Below are 21,934 nucleotides of genomic sequence, written 5' to 3' on the forward strand. Positions count from 1 at the left end.
TACAACCTGCAGATTAGCCAAAGAAAGAAAATAAAAAGGAGGGGGGAATTCCAGTAGTAGAGGAGGAGGGGTGGGACATTGACCTGGGAGAGGCATAGCCTGAGAATAATTCTATAGTATTTGGTCATTGATTTAGGGAATTTTACAGTCACTTTTCTTATAAATAGATTCAGATTATGACTCTCCTGTCTAACCTTATAGAAACAGCAGTTTAGGGGCCTGACACAAAAGGTAAGAGGACGTGCTGTAGTTTGAGAACCTGTGTAGCAATCTGTGTTTGAATTTGGAAATAGTTCTTAGGGTGCTATGGTCTCCCTTTATGGTACCACCCCTTCAACAATGAGTGTTGGATCTTTTTTAAAGAAAGCTTTACTTGATGACCTAATCAAGTTTTCAGTTGCCTTTAGCTTCCAGATGACAGGATAGTTTGTTTATTATTTATTTAAAATATTTATATCCTGCCCCGTGGGGGTATAAAGTTGAAGGATCTGGCCACATTTACAATTACATTTTTTAAAAAAGTTTCAAATTAAAGCTAAAAATGGAGTTGTGAATGAATTCAGTATTAAGGAAGATGTTATCTTTATATGTATTTGTTTGTTGCCAGCGTGGTGTAGTGGTTAGAGTGCTGGACTAGGACCGAGTAGACCCGAGTTCAAATCCCCATTCAGCCATGAGACTTGCTGGGTGACTCTGGGCCAGTCACTTCTCTCTCAGCCTAACCTACTTCACAGGGTTGTTGTGAAGAGAAACTTAAGTATGTCGTACACCACTGTGGGCTCCTTGGAGGAAGAGCAGGATATAAAATGTAAATAAATAAATAAAAATAAATATTGCTATATAGTGCTTAATTTGCCTCAGGATTAGGGGATAAACAAGTATAAATTGGTTATTTTGCCTCATCTAGATTTTTTTTTTTTTAATAGCTTTTTTAATTCCCTCCTGCCAGACCTTGGCTCGCCACTCCATATTCTTCTTGATTTTTAAGTCAATCCGTTCTGCTTCTAGGAGAACCTAGGATGCGGTTCAAAAGACATTCACTTGGAAAGCCCATTGAACTCAAATGGATTTAGCAAGTAATACAAGTGTTTGCAACATTCTTAATTGCCACTGCGAACTTTATAGGTCAGAAATTATTATGGTTTTAGGCTTCAGTCAAGCATGCTTGAGGATAGAAAAACCAGCAGGTGCTCTGCTATGTTTTACCCTGCAGTCTTTTGAAGATACAAATGGCTTCATTCAAACTTTGCACACTTTGGGTTCACTGGTTTTGCTAATAAGGCAAGGAAACCCTACTGTGAAGTTATGCAGCAAAGGTGCTGAGATCAGTCAAAACCAACCTTATAAAGATTTCCTAAGAAGTAAATAGCATTTGTGTTTTTTGTTTTGTTTCTGAATGGTGTTATACATATTTCTAATAAGATTATTTACTAAAGGGGAAACAGTGTTAATTATGTTTCATGGGGTACTTAACAGAAAATGTTACCAACTTCTCATAATTAGAGAAGTTGAACTCAAACTAACCTCTGCTTTTCAATCATCTTATGAATTATCTTGTTATCACAATGGATCTTGTTAGAAAACTTAAATACTAAATTGCATTAAACAGAATAGTTGTTTTAGCTGTTATTTAACCAATCACTTGGTTATTAATTCAGTTTTTAAAATGGTTTTCTGAGCAAAACTTGAGCAAAGGCAAATATTCCTTTTTATTAGATTTCATATTCTTTAAAAAAAAGATATTAACATTTTTAACACTGGACCAGTTCAGTCATAATGGGGAACCATGGTTTAGATGTAATAGGAAGCCAGCCAGCTTTAAATTCTGTTTTCACAGCCTGGTTTGGAAGGCTGAGTTAAACCACAGTTCTTGCCTTTGCACAAGCCACAGAGCCATGTATAAACAAGCCATGATGGTAATAAGTGCAAGCCGAAGACGTGAGGAGGGAGGAGTACACAGACTTGGGAGAGTTTGAAGCCGCATTCATGTAGTGGGAAACCATGGTTTCCTGTTATGTCTGAACTAGCTCATATACTTTAATGTCGTCGTTTAAACATAATTCCATCTCAAATACTTCGGAAAGAATATTTATTCAGTATAATATTTTCAAATTTCTCCTTTTTTCTGTGAACTGTGTAGTCATTTTTCAAGTACAAATGAAGCTATTGTATCTGTGGGCAACTATGGTTTTGCCAATAAATGTTCAGTTTTGTTGTTATCAAGTGGTGGGGGGACTCAAGTGAAGTTAGACAGTCTGAAGATAACCAACGAATAGAAGAGCCAATAAGCAGATCTGAAGTGTATTTTTAAAATTTCACTATACTAGTAAAGCATATTGTTTGAGAAGATTTGCTTGTTCCTGGTCCTCTTAACAATGGGTAAAGGGGTGAGAAAGATGGTGTGCTGTCCTGGGCGTACACACCAGACACCATTACAGTGTTTATAGGTTCCAGAGATAGATTAGTTTTGGGTGTGTGAAGCTGAGGTTCGTTCTTGAATCCCAGAATGTTGCCCTGAACATATCCTCTGTTTCTGCTGCTCCTTAGAAATCGCAAGGAGTTCAGGACTATACCTAGCAGAAGCTGGGTTTGGATCCACAAGGCTGTGGGAGACTTTTCCCAACAGACAGAGATATGAGCATCAAGGGACTAATGGACTTTATAGCGAGCCTTGGGGGCGGGGGTGTCTCACTTCTTCCTGTAACTGTTCAGAGCATAGATCTGGAACACATGTGGGGTTTGAACAGAGCAGATGGATGAGAGGCCCCAAGCTGCCAAATGGATACTGTGTCACTGGACATAAGCTTTGGCCTGGGTCCATTGTCAACCCTACTCCTGACGCCCTGGAGTAATGACGGAGGGTCCAGAGCTGAGGCGGGAGTCACAAAAAAGTTGCTATCGAGCACCCTTGGGTAGAGTGACATCTGAGGGGGTGACCTTTGACTATATCAGGGAGTACTGTGCCCCTCAGATCTCCATCTGTGTTAGGGGTTGCGACAGGATCCTGAAGCTCATGGGATTCTCTTCTTCAACAGAAGACTTTTTGGGTCTGAGTACTGGCATAACACTTGCATGCTAACTTTTCCATCTGGTAACATATTCTTTACATTACATATTACATTGCATGGTCTTCACATCTTTCCTCTCCCTTGAAAAATAGGTATGGGGTTGAACTGATTTTTGTACTTGAAATGCCATTTTGCTGTTCAGAACTTGCTCACCAACTTCCATCTCATTGTCTGTATAACTTTTAAGGGAGATCATATCTTTGCAATAAATTGCATTTTCCTTCTCCCCACCCCCTGCCTTTTAAAATTGGTCTTGAGTCAAACAGGTACTCAGACTAGAATGTCCTGAAAGTGCATACTAAATTTCATTCTGATATCTCAGTATTCAATGAAGTTATCATTTTACAAACAAACTGACAAACAGACTTACAAATGGAATGCTGAATCGGCCAGTAGTTAAACAAAAAGCCTCACTTCACCTAGCCAATTAATTTCTCATCGTTCTTCTTTGGTTACAATCCTTGTTTTCTTTCAGAGGTTGACACTGATGAAATTTGTAACTGCTCTACGATGCTATCTGCAAAAATCATTAGTGGCTCTTATATTTCACTGCTAGGATGTCATTTTTACATAATAAGTTTGCTCTGGAACTGAATGGTATGCAAAAAAGGAGAACTAAGCAGTTTCAGTGTTATACCATGGTCTCCAGAGTGATTAAGTAATGCTGAAGATTGGAGATTTTGATGGGAATTTAAAAAAAAACCTTCAATAAATTCACCCAAATGCTCGCCATATCTCTTTATTATTTTAATTGCTCTATTATGGGCAATTTTATGATACAAGCCTTAGCAAATGAACTGCAGGCACATACTTTTTGCCATTTTAGCTCATTGATGCATCATATACAATGTATATACATCTCATTGCATGTGTGTTGTCACAGAACGAGGTGGAAGGAAGTCATGCTAAGCAAACAAAGGCGTTGAGGGTGCCTTTTCTTCCTCCCTTGAGGCTGTGACCATCTGTTTTTACTTTCAAGAGGTGGATATGCCTCCATGTGTGGCCCTAGAGCAGGACTGCACAACTTCAGCCCTCCAGCTGTTGTTAGACCACAACTCGCACTGTGGCTAGGGATGATAGGAGCTGTAGTCCACCAACAGCTGGAGGACTTAAGTTGTGCAGTACTGTCCTAGAGCACGACCGGCTTTATCTTTTAACTTCCTGCCTCTTGCCCACGTTTCTTTCCCCCCACTTTAGTGTTGAGAATGGCTTGCCTGCAAAGCCTACATTTGCTTTATCTGTTTGGGTCATGATCCTTCCCAAGACTAGTCTCCAGTTGAGGAATCAGCCTTTTCTTCTGTCCAAGATCTTCCTCTCTTACTTAGAATAAAAATACAGGTCCACACTTACATCAGACAGTATAGGAGGCTCAGACTGCCTCATTGAGTTCTGAAAGTTAGAGAGTGATGGGTTTTAGAAAATTCTGTAGGTGGTTTTTCTTCCAACAGGCCTTTGACAACTTTTAGTCAGCTTTAATCATTTCTGGTGAGTCAGTTTGAGTGGTTTATTTTTAAAAATGATTAAAATAAAATGATTTCATAAATATGTCTGTAACATGTAGGGCTACGCACAATTCTGGATCAGATTCGATCTGATCCAGTCTGGAGCCACAGATGTTGGTTCTGGGTCCCTTGGACTCTTCAGAATTCCGGTATTAAAAAAATCCCCTTAATTGCTGGGAGAGGTGGGAAGCTTAGAAAGAGAGCTCTAAAAGTTATCACACAGGGCTGGATTCTGTATATTTAATCACAGGTGAATCCAATTATGTGTTTTTAAATTATTATTTCTTAAGTAACCTGGAAATTGTATTCACAGGGAATTGCAAAATAAAAGTGATGTAACAACCAAGAATCTTAGGGGAAGTGCTGAAACATCAGAGAATCTCAGGGGAAGTGATGTGACATCCACGAACCTACCACTTTATTTTTTAAATTGTAAGTAAAACTGGCTCTGAAGACACTGGAACGTGAACGCTGCTGAAATAAGAGCCTCCCCAGCTCTCTCTAAAGTCTCTAAAGACATTTTTCCCCACCCAAGCTTTTTAACTGGACTGTGGTTTTTAATTGTGTTAAAGTCTTAATTTTTAATCTGTTTGATGTTGTAAACTGCCCAGAGTGAGATGGATGTTTGGAGCGGTCTACAAATTTGAAAAATAAACAAATAGATAAATATTGCATGGCCTCAGTAGTATGTATGCATAGCATCCAGGGCGAGGGAGGTGGAGGGGCTTCCCCTTCAGGAAAGGAAAACTTAAACATTTAACCACAAGAATTTCACCTGATAAGTGTTAGGACTCTGCAGTTCTCAAGTTTGAATCTGAGTATTGGTAGAAGTCAGACCTTTCCATTTAGTTGCACAGGAGAAGTTTAAGACTCTGGCTCTGCGCCTCTTTAATAGTCTTCTTCATTACCTCCTCTGCCAATACATGAGGTTTGGCACAGTTCCCAAACAGCTGAAGGTCCTGTGTAATCAAAGGTGCAAAGCAGATCACTATTAGCATTTTGTAGCATTTCAGCTGCAGAGATAAGATCAAAATAACAGCAACCTGCATACTCATACAGCCCCATTTATATCTTGCTCTGTTATCTGGCTTCTTTCATAGTTCTTGGTTCTTATTGATTTGGGTAGAGTCTTTTCTCTGTTAGTGAAATTTTACACCTGTTTAGAAAATCAATGCTCTGAAAGGAAATTCTGTACACCTTTCTCCTTAGATGTTTACATTGCAGTCTTGACGACTAATGTAACTCAATAACTACATTGAAAAAGACACTAATAAATAGGGAAGCAAATCATTTGGCAATAGTGTTTAGCCAAGTGATTTACTACCCTATTTATCAGTGTCTTTTTAAGCAGGAAAGGTGTTGAAGTCTGAATTGAATTTCAATTTTGATTTGAATATTTGATTATGTGTTGCCACTTACATCTGGACTATTTGCTGGTCATAGTATTCTGTTTGCATGCAAATGTAGTGAGAAAAACCTACTGTGAAAACCCAAGCAACCTGCAAATGTGGGGCTGCATTTGATGAAGATGTCCACCAGGGTTCAATTTCCAGTGTAACTGTTGTTCTGCTACTGCTGCAGGAAATTATTCCAAATCTTCTTTACGTCCAGTGCATTGAGCTTACTTCTGGTAAAGAAAAAAAGCAGAGGCTGAATGTACATCCGAATTCATGGAATGCACACCCAAGTGCAGATGTCCCCAAAGGCTGAATTCAGATGTACAGTGTAACCACAGTTCTAGCTGGTCAAGGTTGTAACTGCAGTACACCAGAATGTGTGAAACCATGGTTATGGGCCAAAATCTAACTCTGCTTTGCCTTGCCAAACTCCAGTTGGAACCTTCAGTTATCTCTAAGTTTTGCCACTGACAGCTGAGGTTTTGCTGCTGAAGCGTTACGCCCGAATGCTACTCAGCTATAACCGTAGTTTCTTGCCTACTCCAAACTCCAGTTGTAGAGGGGATGTGCCTCACTGACCGGGCAGCAAGGAGGAGCTTCCCTCCCCTTCAACTGGAGTTTGGCCAGCCATGGTTTGGTGAACGTCTGTGGCATGATTTGGAGTTAAGAATTGAAACCTCGGCCATGGTTAACTCCAGTCAACTTGTACATCTGGACTGGGCCAGTGTATCATTCTCAGTGGGATGCACATGTGCACTCAAATGCACATTCCCATCTACAGTTAGCACAGCTTACCACACAAAATTAGACACCTTTAGAGACTGGGCATATGTGAGCAAAGTCCAATGTGAAACAGAAACAGAACAAAACAATGTGGGTAGATGAGTTATTAATGACTAAGCACTGTTGAAATCAATGAGTCAGGTTAATCCTGACTAACTTGTTCCATTTATTTCAATGGGACTTCATCAGTACTAATTTAGTCTGGATGCTGCCCAGTGTTTTCATCCTGTAGCTATCACTTTGCAAAACAGTCTATGTGCATGTGTTTGCAGATCTGGCTTTACTCTTCTATTCTCATTGCACACATACATGGGGATGCATCAAGACAAGGCAACAAAACTGAATGGGAATTGAGGCTCAGCCATAATACTGTATTTGCACTACATTATAACATTGGCCTGTTAAAATGTATATCTGTTTGTGTGATTGTTTAGTCAGGAAGAAAAACATTATTCATCAAAAAAACAACATTATTTGAGACAATGGCCAACTTCCTGACTAAGGCAGAATACACACAAAAGGAAGAAGCATCCGTGCAGTGAAAGGCTTCCCAAACTGGTGGTCATATGGCTGGGGCAGGTTGTGCTGATCTCCTTTTTCCCCATAAGTGCCTTGTGCCACCCAGAAATGTGTCCCTGAAGGCTGTGCACCCTTCATATTTTGGGGACATATTTTTGGTTGTGTTTCCCATTTTTGCTTTCCCACTTACAGGGGAGAGGGAGATTGACGAAAATTCCACCCCTTGTGCAATTGACGCAGCTGCATTAGTATAAGTTTTCTAATGCACAGGCACTTCTCACCTAGCACACATGCATCCTTAATCAGGATGACAGCCTCTCTGATAATAATGCTTAGCATTTGTATAGCACCTTTTGAGTGTATAAAGCACTTCTTGTGTATCTTGATGCACATCCTTAAAACAACCCAGTCAGGTAAGTAAGTATTATGCTTGTATTACATCTTGGGGACTGAGGTTGAGAGGCAGTGGCTTGCCTAAGACTAGGGAATTAATGGCAGAGGCAAGATTCAAACCAGGGAAGTCCTGATTCACAGCTCAATATCACAGCCACTACTGTTGAAGGGGGAAAAACTCTAAATATACAGGATAACATCTTGAAAATATATCTCCTTTGAACATTGTCAAGACCAATTTGATCAGTCTTTTATTCCTGTTTCTTCTCATGTCTATTCCTGCGTTGCATTCCTGTAAATCTTTTAAGAAACACTCACAAAACACTTCAGACGTATGCAATGGAAGTAAGAGAAGAAAAGGTTCTGTATAGAGGTGTTGATGTACAGAGACATACCACAAAAGCAGGTTTTGATTATCTGTGTCTGATGTGATGTGGAACTATAGGCTAGTTCACATGACCACTGGAAGGGTGGGAGAAGTGTCCTACCCAGCTTTGGGAGCTGTGTGCACTCCAAATTTTTGGTTATGTGCTTGCAAAAACATAGATAGGAGAAGGGGAGTGTAATTGCATGTGAAACAGCAGCTGGGTAGGATGAGCATGCCTTACCCAGATTCCATCCCCAGCATTTTACCAAGGTAGGAGGAAAAGCTGTTCTGCTCAGCTACTGCCTTGCACATGATCATGCTCCCTTCCTCCTACCAAGATTTTTGCGAGCACATGACCAAAAATTGGGGGCCCTTATAGCTCTTGAACCCAGGTAGGATGCTTCTCCTATCCTGCAGGCAGTTGTGTGAACAAACCTTATATGCTCTGTAAACCGATCTCATAGATCTACACATGCAAAAGAAACATTCTCATTGGTTTCAACCACCATCCAGCCTGATGAGGTTAATTATTTTCTGGGCTCAGTTTAAAAGGCAGTGTTTAATGTGTAAGTCATATGAAATTACACCTGTAAACTTAATTGTTCATTTATTAATATACTCTAGGTGACATTCCTGTCTTTGACATGCAGACTGGTATTCCCCCCCTCCCCGCCAAATGGTAATGTGCATACCTTTGAAATCCATATATTATTAAACAATGATACATCTCATTTAGTTAAATATAAAGTTGTAAACTATATGATTCCCAAACGTATACAATTCCAGTATTTTACCCTTAAAGTATCCAATGAGAAGGTGCTTGCCAAGCATTTGTATCAGTTTGGCAGATGGCTAAAACAGATTTTAATGACTAAAGGTAATGCTAGCTGCAGGAAGCTTAATGTAGGCTTAAAGGAAAATCACCAGACCTTACCAAAGGGAATGACACACTGTCTGTAAGACGAGCTGAAACTCAAGTTATTCAGGTGTAAAGTGTAAAATATGCATGAGAAGTCTCCTCCCCTGGTCAGTTCTCCTGTGGAGGACCGTAAGAACAGCCCTACTGGATGAGGCCCAAGACCCATCCAGTCCAGCATCCTGTTTCACACAGTGCCCCACCAGATGCCTTTGAGAAGCCCACAGGCAAGAGGTATGTGCATGCCCTTTCTCTTGCTGTTGCTCCTCTGCAGCTGGAGGTATCTTGCCTCTGAGGATGGAGCTGGCCTATAGCCACCAGACTAGCAGCCATATTAGAAGCCGCTGACAGCCTCAGTCCAGCTTGTTGGTGGTGCCCCTGCCCCCTGCCATACTCCCTGTGTCTGACATCAGACATAGGGGGGTGGCACACTCGCAACGGAACTGTGTGCCCTGTTTTCAAGCATATTCTGCTCAGTGCCGTGTTTGTAGCGAGACGGGGAGTGGCTCTTCCTGCTTTAAAAGGCGGGGAGCTGTGTTCTCGACCAGTCCGAGAAGCCGGCGCTGGCGAAGCTTCTCAAAAACAAGAGTGGTGCAGCTCCGTTTTTGAGAAGCCTAGCCAGTGCTGGCTTCCCAGCCTGGGCAAGAACACAGCTCCCTGCCTTTTAAAGCATGGAGAGCTGCTCCCAGCCTAGCTGCAAATGTGGCGCTGGGCGGAATATGCTTGAAAATGGGTTGCATGGCTCTGTTTGCAAGTGTGCCACACCCCCTGCATCTGACATCAGATGTAGGGGGCATGATCCTTGACCCCTGAGTGCAGCGGCCTGGGTTCTTTGAACCCGTTCATGTAATGATGGCTCTGCTCCTGCTAGTAGCCATTAATAGACCTTTCCTCCATGAATTTGTCTAAGTTCATTAGAACATGGGCTTAGACATGGGCTTAGACATGGGCTTAGACAGAACAAGAAGCCTAGTCAAAAGGGCACATCTCATAGGGATGTGCACAAATCATGTTTCGAGATGCAATTTGGAACACATCCCCGCCCCTTTAAAATGGAGGAGGGTAGGTGCATACCTGCTCTTCTGCTGCTCACCACCACTTCCTGAATCGGTAGTGTTCCTTCCAGCTAGCTTTACGTGCCAGCAGTGATCCCTCTCAACTGCTCCCACATGACACCAGCACACTCATGGCCTCTGTGCATGCATGGTAGCCATGTGCATGCTGGCGTCGTGTGGGGAGGCACGAGTGGCAGACGAGCAGGTATGCACCCACTCTCCTCCGTTTTAAAGGGTCAGGGGATGTGTTCCGAATCGCTTCTCAAAATGTTATTCATGTACGTCCCTAACTTCTGATGAGAAATGCAGCCTCAGGGGAACTGGCCAACTAGATAAGGAGAGTCGTATCTTGTAGGAACACTTCCAGATATGAAAGTTTCAATTCCATGTTAAACTTCCTTTTTCAGAAACAATTTACTTACTTGGTCAGTTTCCCTCTGGAAGCTTTTTCAGAAACAATTTACTTACTTGGTCAGTTTCCCTCTGGAAGCTTTTATCATCCAGGAAGGACACGGGTTATTTGCTGTCTATGATTGTCACCAAAATTGCTTCCTCCGTGCATGCAGTAAAATGAAATGCCTCTTCTGAATGTCTTGTTCTAAACCAGGCCTGCTCAACTTCGGCCCTCCTGCAGATGTTGGCCTACAATTCCCATAATCCCTGGCTATTGGCTGCTGTGGCTGAGAATTATGGGAGTTGTAGTCCAAAAACAGCTGGGGGGGCCTAAGTTGAGCAGGCCTGTATAAACCCATGGAACATTTACAGACCAGTGCCACAGAACCCTGGGAGCAGCTGAAGCTTAATGTACTTGGACTGACAATAACAACTTGCAGTTCTCCTCTCAAATGCCCTTCCTTTTGCAGATTTGAGGGGATTCTACTACTACTGTTACAGCGAATATTTATATACCGCTCTTCAACCAAAGTTACCAAAGCTGTTTACATAGAAAAAGAATTCATAAACAAGATGGTCCCTTGTCCCCAAAGGGCTCACAATCTAAAAAGAAACATACGGCAGATACCAGTGGCAGCCACTGGAGGGATGCTGTGCCAGGGTTGGATAGGACCAGTTGATCTCCCCCTTCTAAATATAAGAGAATCACCACTTCTTTTCCAGCAAGGGCATAAACCAACTATGGAACATCTGAGGGAGAATACGAGGCATCTTGGGGTGGAAAGAACTCGCCTATCTGCACATGCAGAAAGAGTTCCCCTGAGGTTTATACCTTCCACTTTGAGTTTTTTAAGCAGGAGAACCATTTTGATGGACCAGCTGAATACTTTTGCAAGGACACAACCACCCACTTTTCAATTAGCTTCTTTCAGAAACTAATATTGTTGACAGGTCCTGCATTTCCTTTTTTGCAAGAAGAAAAATATTCTCATATCTACTTAACATTTTTATTCTTGATCATATTTGTGTTACTTTGATATTTCTTTCATTAACTTCTCAGTTGGGTTGCTATTTTTTATTTATTTATAATAAATGTCTTCCATGCACACCTTATACTCCCTCAGATACATGTTTTGAAACCCCTATAATTTTATTTTGTTTTCCATATTCTTGGATCTGTTCTTGTAGACTCAACATGCTTTCACTACTCAAACGGCTACTAAATGAAAGCGCTCTATTGAGGTCACTGGTGTCTTTGGTGGCAAATACCTTTTGAGAATCAGGCTGTCAGTTACAAGAGAGATAGCACTTCTCTTAAAAAGACCAGTGAAAGACTAAAACAATCACTTAAACTGTATTAATTTCAAGTGAAGCTAAAAAAGGGCAGTATGACTTAGGGAGTGGGGAGGGACTTACTCAGTCCCAGCTTTTCAAGGAACATTATAAACTCACAAAAGCCCCACTCTTTATTATGTCAGCACACACTCAGTGTGTTTTTGAAGGTATTTTCACGTCAAGAGGAGAGCTAACCACTTCTTGTCCACACTACTGGCTGTTCCTGCAGTTCTTGGCTGTTTGCCCAGTTTGTCTGTCATTCATATTACTGCTTTCCACTGCCCCCGTCCCCCCCTTGATAAGGAATACTCTCAGGTCCCAGAAACAGATGCTGCTGGCTGCTAGGTGATACTTAGTGATTAAAAGAAATAAGCATCTTAATTTGAGAATAAAAAGCCAACGGTGGTCACATGCAGACTTAGACTGTGGAGGTGAAAGACAGTCTGTATTGCTGGCTCTTATGAAACTGGAAACAGCGCTTAGATTTATGTTTCTCCTTTCCCTCCCCCATGCCCTGGAGGGGCTTAACCCAACACCACAATAAATCTTTGCCCAAACTAGTTTGACAGAATATTTAGACTTATAAATGAGTTTGTTTCAATCAGGGAAGCAAGGCTGGGAAACACAAAGTGCATTTTTGTTTGGGAATTCAAGGCAGGAAGTATACATTGGAAGGGAGAGGGTTGGATCAATCCCTGGACCTAGTGTTTATTGCATTAGACAATGTATCAGAATTTTTGTTTTTGCATGCCTGCAAATTTTATGGCAAGTGTGTTAGGATTAAATAGTACAAACAATGGTATCTAAGTGACTATCTGTGTATACTGTAGTGTTTATTCATCTGTTTCCGTGCAACTTGAAAGGGATAAGAATTATCAGGCACACATATGTCTTGACTCACTAATCATTTGGCTTCTCCTGATATAGAAATTAATGAGTAGTTTTTATTGTATGATAGATTTTTCACACAAGGAGATTAAAAGGTACGCTACAAGTCTTTACCAAAAATAGCATTTCCATGCTTCCTATCCTCAGTAACTCAGTGGTAGAGCACATGCTTTTCAATAGCATGCAGAAAGTCCCAGGTTCAATTTCCAGCATCTCCAGGTAGGGTTGGAAAAGACACATCTCTGAAAACTTAAAGGGCTGCTGCTAGTCAGTGCAGACAATACTGAGACAGATGGATTAATAGTGTGACTCAGCACGTGATAGCTGCAAATGTTCAAACATGGTCATTGTTTCTTGTACTAATATCATTTGAACCACCTACTCACAATAATTTGATTCACCAACAGTAGGAAAGCAATTTCCAGACAAGATTTTATTGTCTGCTAGAGCAAATATGCATACCGTCATGGAATGATGTTTAAATTGCTGACCTTTTGACATTTTGATGTAGAATGTTATAATAATGTTGATGCAAATGTGCTTTATTGTGGCCTTTCATCGCTCAAGAGTGAGGCACTTACAAACCAGAACAGATTTTGGCTATGCGGCACATGATGAAGTGTTCTGAATGCAGTGAAACATTTAATCCAGACCCCAGACTGTAAAATTCTGAGTTCTCTCTTTGAAAATAAGGTGCAATGTGGTTTGTTAGTTTTTTTAAGTTTAAATGTTATGATTATCAGGAGTGATTATAAATAAATATTTTTAAGTAACCAGTATTACAATGAAAAAGGTATGGATTTAGTTAATTGGACATAGAGTAGCCCGCTGAATTTGGGTGATCAACAGAAGATGTACTTTGTCAAAAAGTTGTCCACTTAAGTTGGAATAATTATATCCTAGAAGAAGAACTGTGTAAACACACCCTTGTTTCTTCAAGATTACTGGGCACTGAATCTTTCCTTTTGTTTTTGTAGATCTTCATTTTCTCAGTGTGAACAAAGTGTGATCTATTGTACATTTGTGCCCCTGTAGGAGAGGAGAGCTGGTCTTGTGGTAGCAAGCATGACTTGTCCCCATAGCTAAGCAGGGTCTGCCCTGGTTGCATCTGAATGGGAGACTTGATGTGTGAGCACTGCAAGATATTCCCCTCAGGGGATGAAGCCTCTCTGGGAAGAGCAGAAGGTTTCAAGTTCCCTCCCTGGCTTCTCCAAGATAGGGCTGAGAGAGATTCCTGCCTGCAACCCTGGAGAAGCCGCTGCCAGTCTGTGAAGACAATACTGAGCTAGATAGACCAATGGTCTGACTCAGTATATGGCAGCAGCAGCAGCAACAACAACCATAACCATGCATCTAGGCACTCAGGGATACTAGGGTAAATGGAATAGAATGTCCTGGGTCATTCCTATACAGATATGCTTTCTTATGCTGGTGGGGGGGGGGAATCCCTTAGGAGCTGATCAGATTCTTCAGAAGAAAAGAGAAACCCATTTGAATACTTATGAAACAGAAGTTTAAGCATAAGCAAGCAGCATCCTTTTCTGCCTCTTATATCAAGGCGTAACATGCTGTCTTTATGTGAGGTTGTCTTTCACAAGTCTTTCAGAGAATCCCACTGCAGCAAATGAAAAGAAAGTGTGACCCAAGAATGTACAGGGTGGGAGGGAAGAAGAGAAAATTCAGATCAGTGGACCACTATCCAGCCAGGTCTCACTGTGTTTTATCTTTAATAAAATAGTAGGAGTGCACACATAAATAGATAATTATAAGACATCTGGTAGTCCTTCTTCAATCAGAAACTGTCTGTAATATTCTGATAAAGTACATATACAAGGGCACAGTGGTTGGTAGAAAGGATTACTGAATGTATGTTACTTTGCCAATCCAAACTGTGCTTGCCACATGTGAGCTGGCTCAGCATTTCTGCGGCCTCTTAGTTTCGTTGCTTTCACTGGACAGTGGAAAAGCTTGGGGGAAGAGGAAAAAAGCATTGTGTTTCTGCCTCTCATGCAGAACATTATTCCCCATTTTTGACTAGTGTACAGTAAATTATAGACCTGTTGTTGTTATAACACAAAAAAGAGCACTTCGAGTCAAGGATACTTTTAAATAGCAAACTCTGGCCCACTGCCACCTCAAGCATTGAAAAAAATCAACAACATAATTTAACAAATGTGTCTTGGTAGCAAATACTAGGACTCTGCCATTGTGAAGGTCCAACATACTGTACATGCTGCTCTGAAGGGCACTGCTGGAGGAAGTTCTGCAACAACAGCAGGGAGTCTCTGACAGTCAGAACTGTCAGGAGACTCCCTACAGTTGCTGCCAAACTCTGTTGTAAGTCCAGCATATCTGTTGGGCACCTGCCACTGCCCTCTCTTCCTCCTCCTCACCTTTTACTGGATGGGGGCAGGGAACAGGGTTGCACATTGCTTTATCTTCACTTTGGAGGGCGCATTAAATCAGCTGCCTTGTCACCTGAGGCTTGATTTTAAAAATGACCTTTCCCCCCTTTTAGCTCTCCTTTTGGTGCCCGAGTGGCCCAGGTAATCCCAGAAGCAGCTGGCCAATTCAGGCATCTGGCAGAACAGCTTTTCTTTCAGGACTCTGAATGGCCCTCAGGGTTCTAGTCAGAGACCTAGTGGAAAAGCTGTCCTATTAGATGAAGCCCACTGTGCAACACAAAAATATGTCCTCGAGAGGTGCACAGCACTCAGGGATATATTTTTGTAACTCACGACGGGCTTCAGTGGGAAGGGCAGATTGCCAAAAACTGCCCCTTACCCCACTCATGCAAAGATGCACTGTTAGTCTGGAACTTAGCACTGCTGCACCAGTTCAGTGCATGTCAGCCATAGCCTCCTTTTACCATGAAATTAGGAATGTAGTAAGCTAATTTGTACTGAGGCAGACCACTGTCTAGCTCAGTATTTTCTACGCTGACTGACAGCAGCTTATTTTGGGGAATTCAGAGGTCCAAGCAAATTCCTTGTTACATTAGTTACCCGAATAACATTCTGACCCAGAGTATTTAAGGAAGAGGCAAACTGGAGATGGTTTAGAGATAACTAGGGCCATCCCTAGTTAGGGGGGCGGGTCTTTGACATACTGGCCCCACTCTAAACTCAAATTTATCAAGTTTTTCTCTTAATTTGCTTGTAAAGGAGCTAAGGTTGTGTAGAGCTCTAATGTGGTCCAGCAGATCAGATATTATCAAGTTGTTTTATTGTAAGTTAAATGACCTTGGAAAGCTTACCTTAATTTGCTAATAGCATGAGATGTGTGTGTCCTAAGGATGTTCACTGAACCGCACCTCCGTGGTTCAAAGGTGGCGGGTGTGCCTCTAAGGGTGGGGGAGGGTGCACTCACTGCTCCCCCCACTTTTCTCCCACCGGCGCCATTTGTTCCTAAAAACCTTTGGGGCGGCAGTGTACCCCTGCCTCCCCGTTGCCCTCATCAGCCGGAAGTACCGGGCGTGGGGGCGCACGTTGCATGCACGTGCGCACCCATCCAACATGTGTGCACACGCGCATGCAACATTCACACATGCACCTGGTATTTCAGGCCACCTCTGGCCGATGTCATCAGTGGGCGGCAGGGAGGTACACTGCTGCCCCAAAAGTTTTTAGGAACAAACAGCGCCGGTGGGGGGGGGGTTAGGAAGCAGCAGGAGGTGTGAGTGCAGCCTCCCCTGCCCTTCCCTCCATTGAACTTCGAACCGGGGGCTGTTTCAAACCTGTTCGGAGGCCCATAAGGGCCTCCGAACAGGAGCACATCCCTAGTGTGTCCAAACCTATTGGGCAGGCAGTATCCAGCATAGTTAGCTATGACTAAGCTTCACTTGAAATCAATGAGACAAGTTTGTCATTACTTAGTTAAATCCCTTTAATTTCAATGAGACCATCATGACTAACTTAATCTGGATGTTGACCACTGTCTTTTAAAGCTAGATGACTTGTACTAATGTTAAACAAAAACAAAAACAAAAACTGTCACAAACATTCCTAAAAATGCAGCCTATTCTGTCTTCGATTGGTTGGCGTTTTCTTTTCAAATGAACTTGGTAGTCCCTAGAATTTAAGTGGGACTTCAATATGAAATATTACTGCTGTGTTTTATGAAGTGCGCTGAATTTTCAGGATAAGCTGCACAGTCATAGGTTGTTCCTAGTTTTCCTTCTTTTTAATCATTCTTAATGCCAGACAGTTGGCCAGCTTTCTTTCAGTTAATTTTCCCTATGCTTCATGAGTTCAGCCTTTTGTGTTCCTTCACAACATAACATATTAAGTCGTTTGCAGTTACTTTAGAACAAAAAATCTTGGAATTAAAAAGTTGTGTTTGCACATTTCACAATTGCACATTGTGAAATCAGGTTTCTAGTGGTAAAATGTCAACTTGGAGTTGCAGCATTAGCTGTGCATGATATATATGGTATTAATCAGTAAATTTCAGAGCTTTGCAGCTGCTGTACCTTGAAACTGGATCTGCTGAAATGTAATAGGTTTGGTAGAATGACTGCTTGCTCTAGCTGTGTTCATTTAAGGGCCAAGACTTGATTGGCAGCTATAACTATAATATATAACAGTCCATCTTTTTTTTCTTATGTTCACTGGATTGTTGATGTTTCTTTTAATTAATTATCACAATTCTGCAGAGGTTCTTTTTTCACAATGAACTTTTCAGGCATTTTAATTATTTGAAAATTAAACTCTAAAGCTGCTTAATTTTAGACTCTCTGCTTTGGATGCTATATTTAATGCTGTATCAGCAATACTTATGCTAATTCTTACTTCCAGAGTCTTCCACTTGTTATTATTATTATTATCAATATATTATTCCACTTGTCTTACAAAATCTCCAGGTGCAGATCTGGTACAAGAGGGCCAAACCCAAGGGACTCATTATTTATGTTTAATTTAATTAGCTTGTGCTCAGTTCATTGATTTATTTACTTGCAAATAAAGGGCCTTTCAGTGGCACTTCCAAAGCTGATTAGTCCCAACGGTGATATCTTTAAAAGATTCTTGGCTGATTTGGTACTTTGAAGGCTGTTTTGTGGCTGGGCTGCTGGAAGTATGGATGAGCTGCAAGTGAGTTGATGTCATAATAAATGACCAATAGGGAAGACTATGACGGAGGAGTTGGTGAAGATGCAAAGAGGTGTGCTTAAGAGAGAGGCCCTGTTCACATGACATGTAATTTAAAGTCACCTCTTTGCCCAGCAGTGAATGTGCTTGGATTGTGAATTACCTGTTTGTTGTCCCTTTAAAGAAGCCATATTTCAAGTCTCCTCCCCTGTTACCATGATCTAGGAGAAATCCTGTTGCATGTAGAGCCCTGCCCAACCACTGTACACAACCTTGTTAAATCTGTTAATTACCAACACTTGTATGGAGCTTGAAACCAGTTGTCAAGGTTCCACAGGGGACAATTACACACCCCTATCCCTACCTCCTGAGCCATTTTGGAAGGGCGGTATACAAATCAAAACAAATAAATAAATAAAAATAAATACTTCCCAGAATTAACCTGCATCTATGAGTTGGCTGTATACCTTGCCTACACACATTTAAATAAGGACTACATATGAGCTGCAGGGCAGGTATGCCAGGGGTCCAGGGTGGTAGGAAAATCTTGTTCCCCAACAGATGTTGATGCTGCATACTTTAAAATACATGTACTTAATGTGCAGGAGGAATTGGGCAATATAAGGAGTTGAGCATTTTTTCATTTACTGTATATTCTTTTTTTTAATTAATTGCATTCAAATTTAATTTTGACCCTACATTTGGAAATACATAGTTTTTTCCTTTCCTCATCAAACAAATCTGATACAGCCGTGCATGGTTCTTATCCACCAAAGGGTGGAACATGTGCACGCTTACTGGAAGATGAAAAATGCCAGCAAAAATTGTTGTTTATACTTGGTGATGGCTTTTTAAAAAATTCTTGTTTCTTTTCAGTCATATATTTTAAACTAGATTTGAGGAAATCCTTTGTGAAGAGTGATGAGGGAGATACTGAAGTCCAATTATGTTTTCTTCTGTCAGTCCACTTATCTTCTTTGACTTTTAAGTTGTCCCTCAGTCAGATTATTTTGCCATTTTAGTAAACAATGTTTTTTGATAGCAGACCTACCTCAGTTATATCATTAACTTCGTGGTGGTCTTCATTTGTTGGTGACCACTTATTGGTTTGGGCCCTCTGGGAATCCCTTGCTTTTTCTACAGATATAAACCAGCTGTTATCCATCTTTTCTTTATTGGGAGATTATTAGTATGTGTCTACCTAATAGTGAAAAGCTAAGCAGTCAGCCTTTTAAATGCAGCATCAGGCCTATGAGAACTAAACAATCTTGCTTGCACAGGACAATGAGTAAACAGCTTTGGCAAGTATTGGAGACGCTGCTATTAATGTTTGTAAAATATATAAACAGAACTTGTGAAAAAATAAAATGTTTGGTTTAGTTGTGAAGAGAGGGGGTCAATAGAGAAGTATATCACAGCATGCTGTAAATACTATTTTTTAAAACTCCAAATTCATTAAAAAGCAAAAATCAGAAAAACAAATTTTAATGCTAAAAGTGAGCTTTTTGGGGGATCTTCGTAGACATGCCAATATGTAAACATTTCAAGGAGAATTTTACACCACCTCATCTTTATGTCAGGCAGCGTTTAATGGTTGAATGATCTTGTGCCCCAGGTCTTGGCAGCTATCCTCCAGAGGCCAACTTTTGGGGATTACAGTGACAGTCAATCAGTGGACCGTGTCCAATATAAACTAGACTAGGGCCATTTAAAATCAGTTACTATCAACAAGTCAAATTAGCTTTAGAGACTGTTCAAGGAAGGTTTCATAACAATGTGGAGTTTTAACAGCCCAGGGACTTTTTCTCTTGTTTGTAGTTTTTGTTTGGAGAAGTTCCTGGCCATTAGACTGTTCACCGTTACCCAACACAATGTAAAGTTAAGTCATTTATAGCACTTGTGTTTAATAAATGTCTCATGACATTTTTTTCTGCTGCCCCCTAGGTGGAAATAACTCTTCAAGATGTCAATGACAACCCACCAGTGTTTCCTACAGATATGCTTGATCTGACTGTAGAAGAGAATATAGGAGATGGATCTAAAATAATGCAGCTGACAGCCATGGATGCTGACGAGGTAGGAGATTATTACGAGTCTGAATAGCAGTACTCCACAAATGTCATACCAATATTGTTATGTTTGAACTTCCAACCTAACTTTCTGGTCCACTCTCAAGTTTCACCTGAGAGGGGGATGAGGATAAGTGCTTCATTTATACTGCTTATGGACATACATGAAATTTTGCAGAAATATGTGAGGTGGGAGACTCCTAAGTAGCACAGAACTGCCTGGTGAGTTTCAGCAGCAATCTGCCCTTGAATGCATTCCTTCCCTTTCTCTGTGATTGTCATGGTAGCCATGATTTCTATCTGTTCTTGTGCCCCTCTATAAGGAAGCCACATGGGCCTGAGGGGCAGGTGCTTCGGAAGGATGGTATGAACAACATACAGGCATATGGAAATGGATGTTTGTCAGATTTGTCATGTGTCTTATAGCTTTTTACTGCCCTTGAGAAACCATCAAGAACAAAAAACATGAGACAGTAGAACGCTACTCCATTGTTTGTAACAAAGACCTTGTGTGCTCCTTGTGCTCCAGCCCCATTCTTTAGATGTTTCAGAGGGTCCTGTCCCTGCATCATGTCAGTGTGCACCAAACAGTTTAGTGGGGTGCCAAAAGACCCATGTTGTTTTGAAAGATAATCGAGACTGCCCTTCACATTCTGTGATCAATTTTATTTATTATTATTTTTAGTTGTAACACTCCATGAGCTATAGAGAAGCAAAGATAGCTCTTTGAAGTTAGGATTTGTGTGGTCTCTAATGCATGGCAAATCTTTTCAGTATGAATGTGCTATTCAATATCAAACTGCAGCTACCTTACCCTCTTCTAATTCTGCTCATGTGCCTGACTCCTAGCTCTTATTGTTAGGTACTGCTCACATAGAATAAAATATACAGTACTTACTCAGTAACAAACAAACTGCCTAGTTATTAAAAAGCAGTTTAAATAGCAGACAACACCTATTACCTCCTCAGCTTTTCTCCCATGATTAGATGTCTGCATGGTTTTACAAAGGGCAGTGAATTGTGATGTGAGGATTATAATATTCAGGTCCTTATTTGGTAATCTAGTGAGGTATCCACCAAATGATAAAACTACTTATGGAAATATAGCCATAAGGGTGTGCTGTAGTTGAATGGGTGGAGGTGTGTTGCCCATTTTCCTCATGTTTCCCCCCACTTCTTTGTCCCCATTGCTTTGATGTGCTGCCTCATCTGTTGCCTTTCTTCAAGATCCTACCATCACCATTCTTTCCCTCCTTGCTTTCTTCTTCTTTCCTAAGGAGAAGGGTGTCTTATTCTTAAGGTGAAGATACCCAGGGTGTATCTTTCTTTTCTTTTTTAAAGCTACGTTTCCTCCTTAGAACATAGGAAGCTACCCTCTACTGGGTCAGACCATTGGTCCATCTAGCTCAGTGATGTCTACCCAGAGTGTCACTTTTGGACAGGGCATTGTGCTCAAGTGCTGGGGTCTTCCAGCTAAGGTTCCTTGGAATGATCAACTACATCCTTCATGCAGAAACCTTCTTAAAAGTGTTGTCTATGTAGTGCTTCCAGCAGCAGTATGGTACTACTGATAGATGCTTTCTCCCATGCCCATCTAATAATGTTTGAAGCCTGATGTATCAATGGTAATTATTAATTAACCTCCTGTAGCACAGTGAATGTGATTGTATTGTATGTGCATTATATAAGTGAACCAGCAACAGTTAGACAGTTTATACAACTGCTTTCTTTCCTATTTCTTTCATAGAATTTTCACTACTACTTCATTGTTGAATTATAAAAGATATTAATAGGAGCATATGCTCTTTTTATACACTGTTTGCATGCACACTAAAACATTAAAATGAATGGTTCACATACCATGCAGCATTCTGCAGGTGTTTTGCACACAGCGGGTGCTGCTGTGTCTTCCAAATGCAAGTTGCGCTAGAACGCATGTCATGCAAATGCTGAAATTGCACAAGAGAGTTGTGCAATCACATAGTCATTGGAAATAGTAGCTGTGCAATCGCACAGGCCCCCCCCCTTACAATTTCAGCATTTGTATGACATGTACTCTAGCGCAACATGGATTTGGAAGATGTAGCACCACCCGCCGCGTGCAAAACACCTGTGGAACTGACAGAATGTGCAGAAAACCAAGCAGCCAGCTACAACAGTAG

At 41.1% G+C, this 21,934-nt stretch overlaps 1 protein-coding gene across 1 annotated transcript in view; it reads left to right on the plus strand.

The window, feature by feature from the left end:
• FAT4 (FAT atypical cadherin 4) overlaps positions 1-21,934 on the plus strand; it is a 173,138-nt gene that overhangs the window by 65,996 nt on the left and 85,208 nt on the right. Inside the window, exon 2 of the mRNA XM_053254941.1 lies at positions 19,648-19,779. Coding sequence (XP_053110916.1) covers positions 19,648-19,779 — 132 coding nt within the window. The remainder of the gene's footprint in view (positions 1-19,647; positions 19,780-21,934) is intronic.

Source organism: Hemicordylus capensis, chromosome 5 (assembly GCF_027244095.1).
Source record: "Hemicordylus capensis ecotype Gifberg chromosome 5, rHemCap1.1.pri, whole genome shotgun sequence".
NCBI lineage: Eukaryota > Metazoa > Chordata > Lepidosauria > Squamata > Cordylidae > Hemicordylus > Hemicordylus capensis.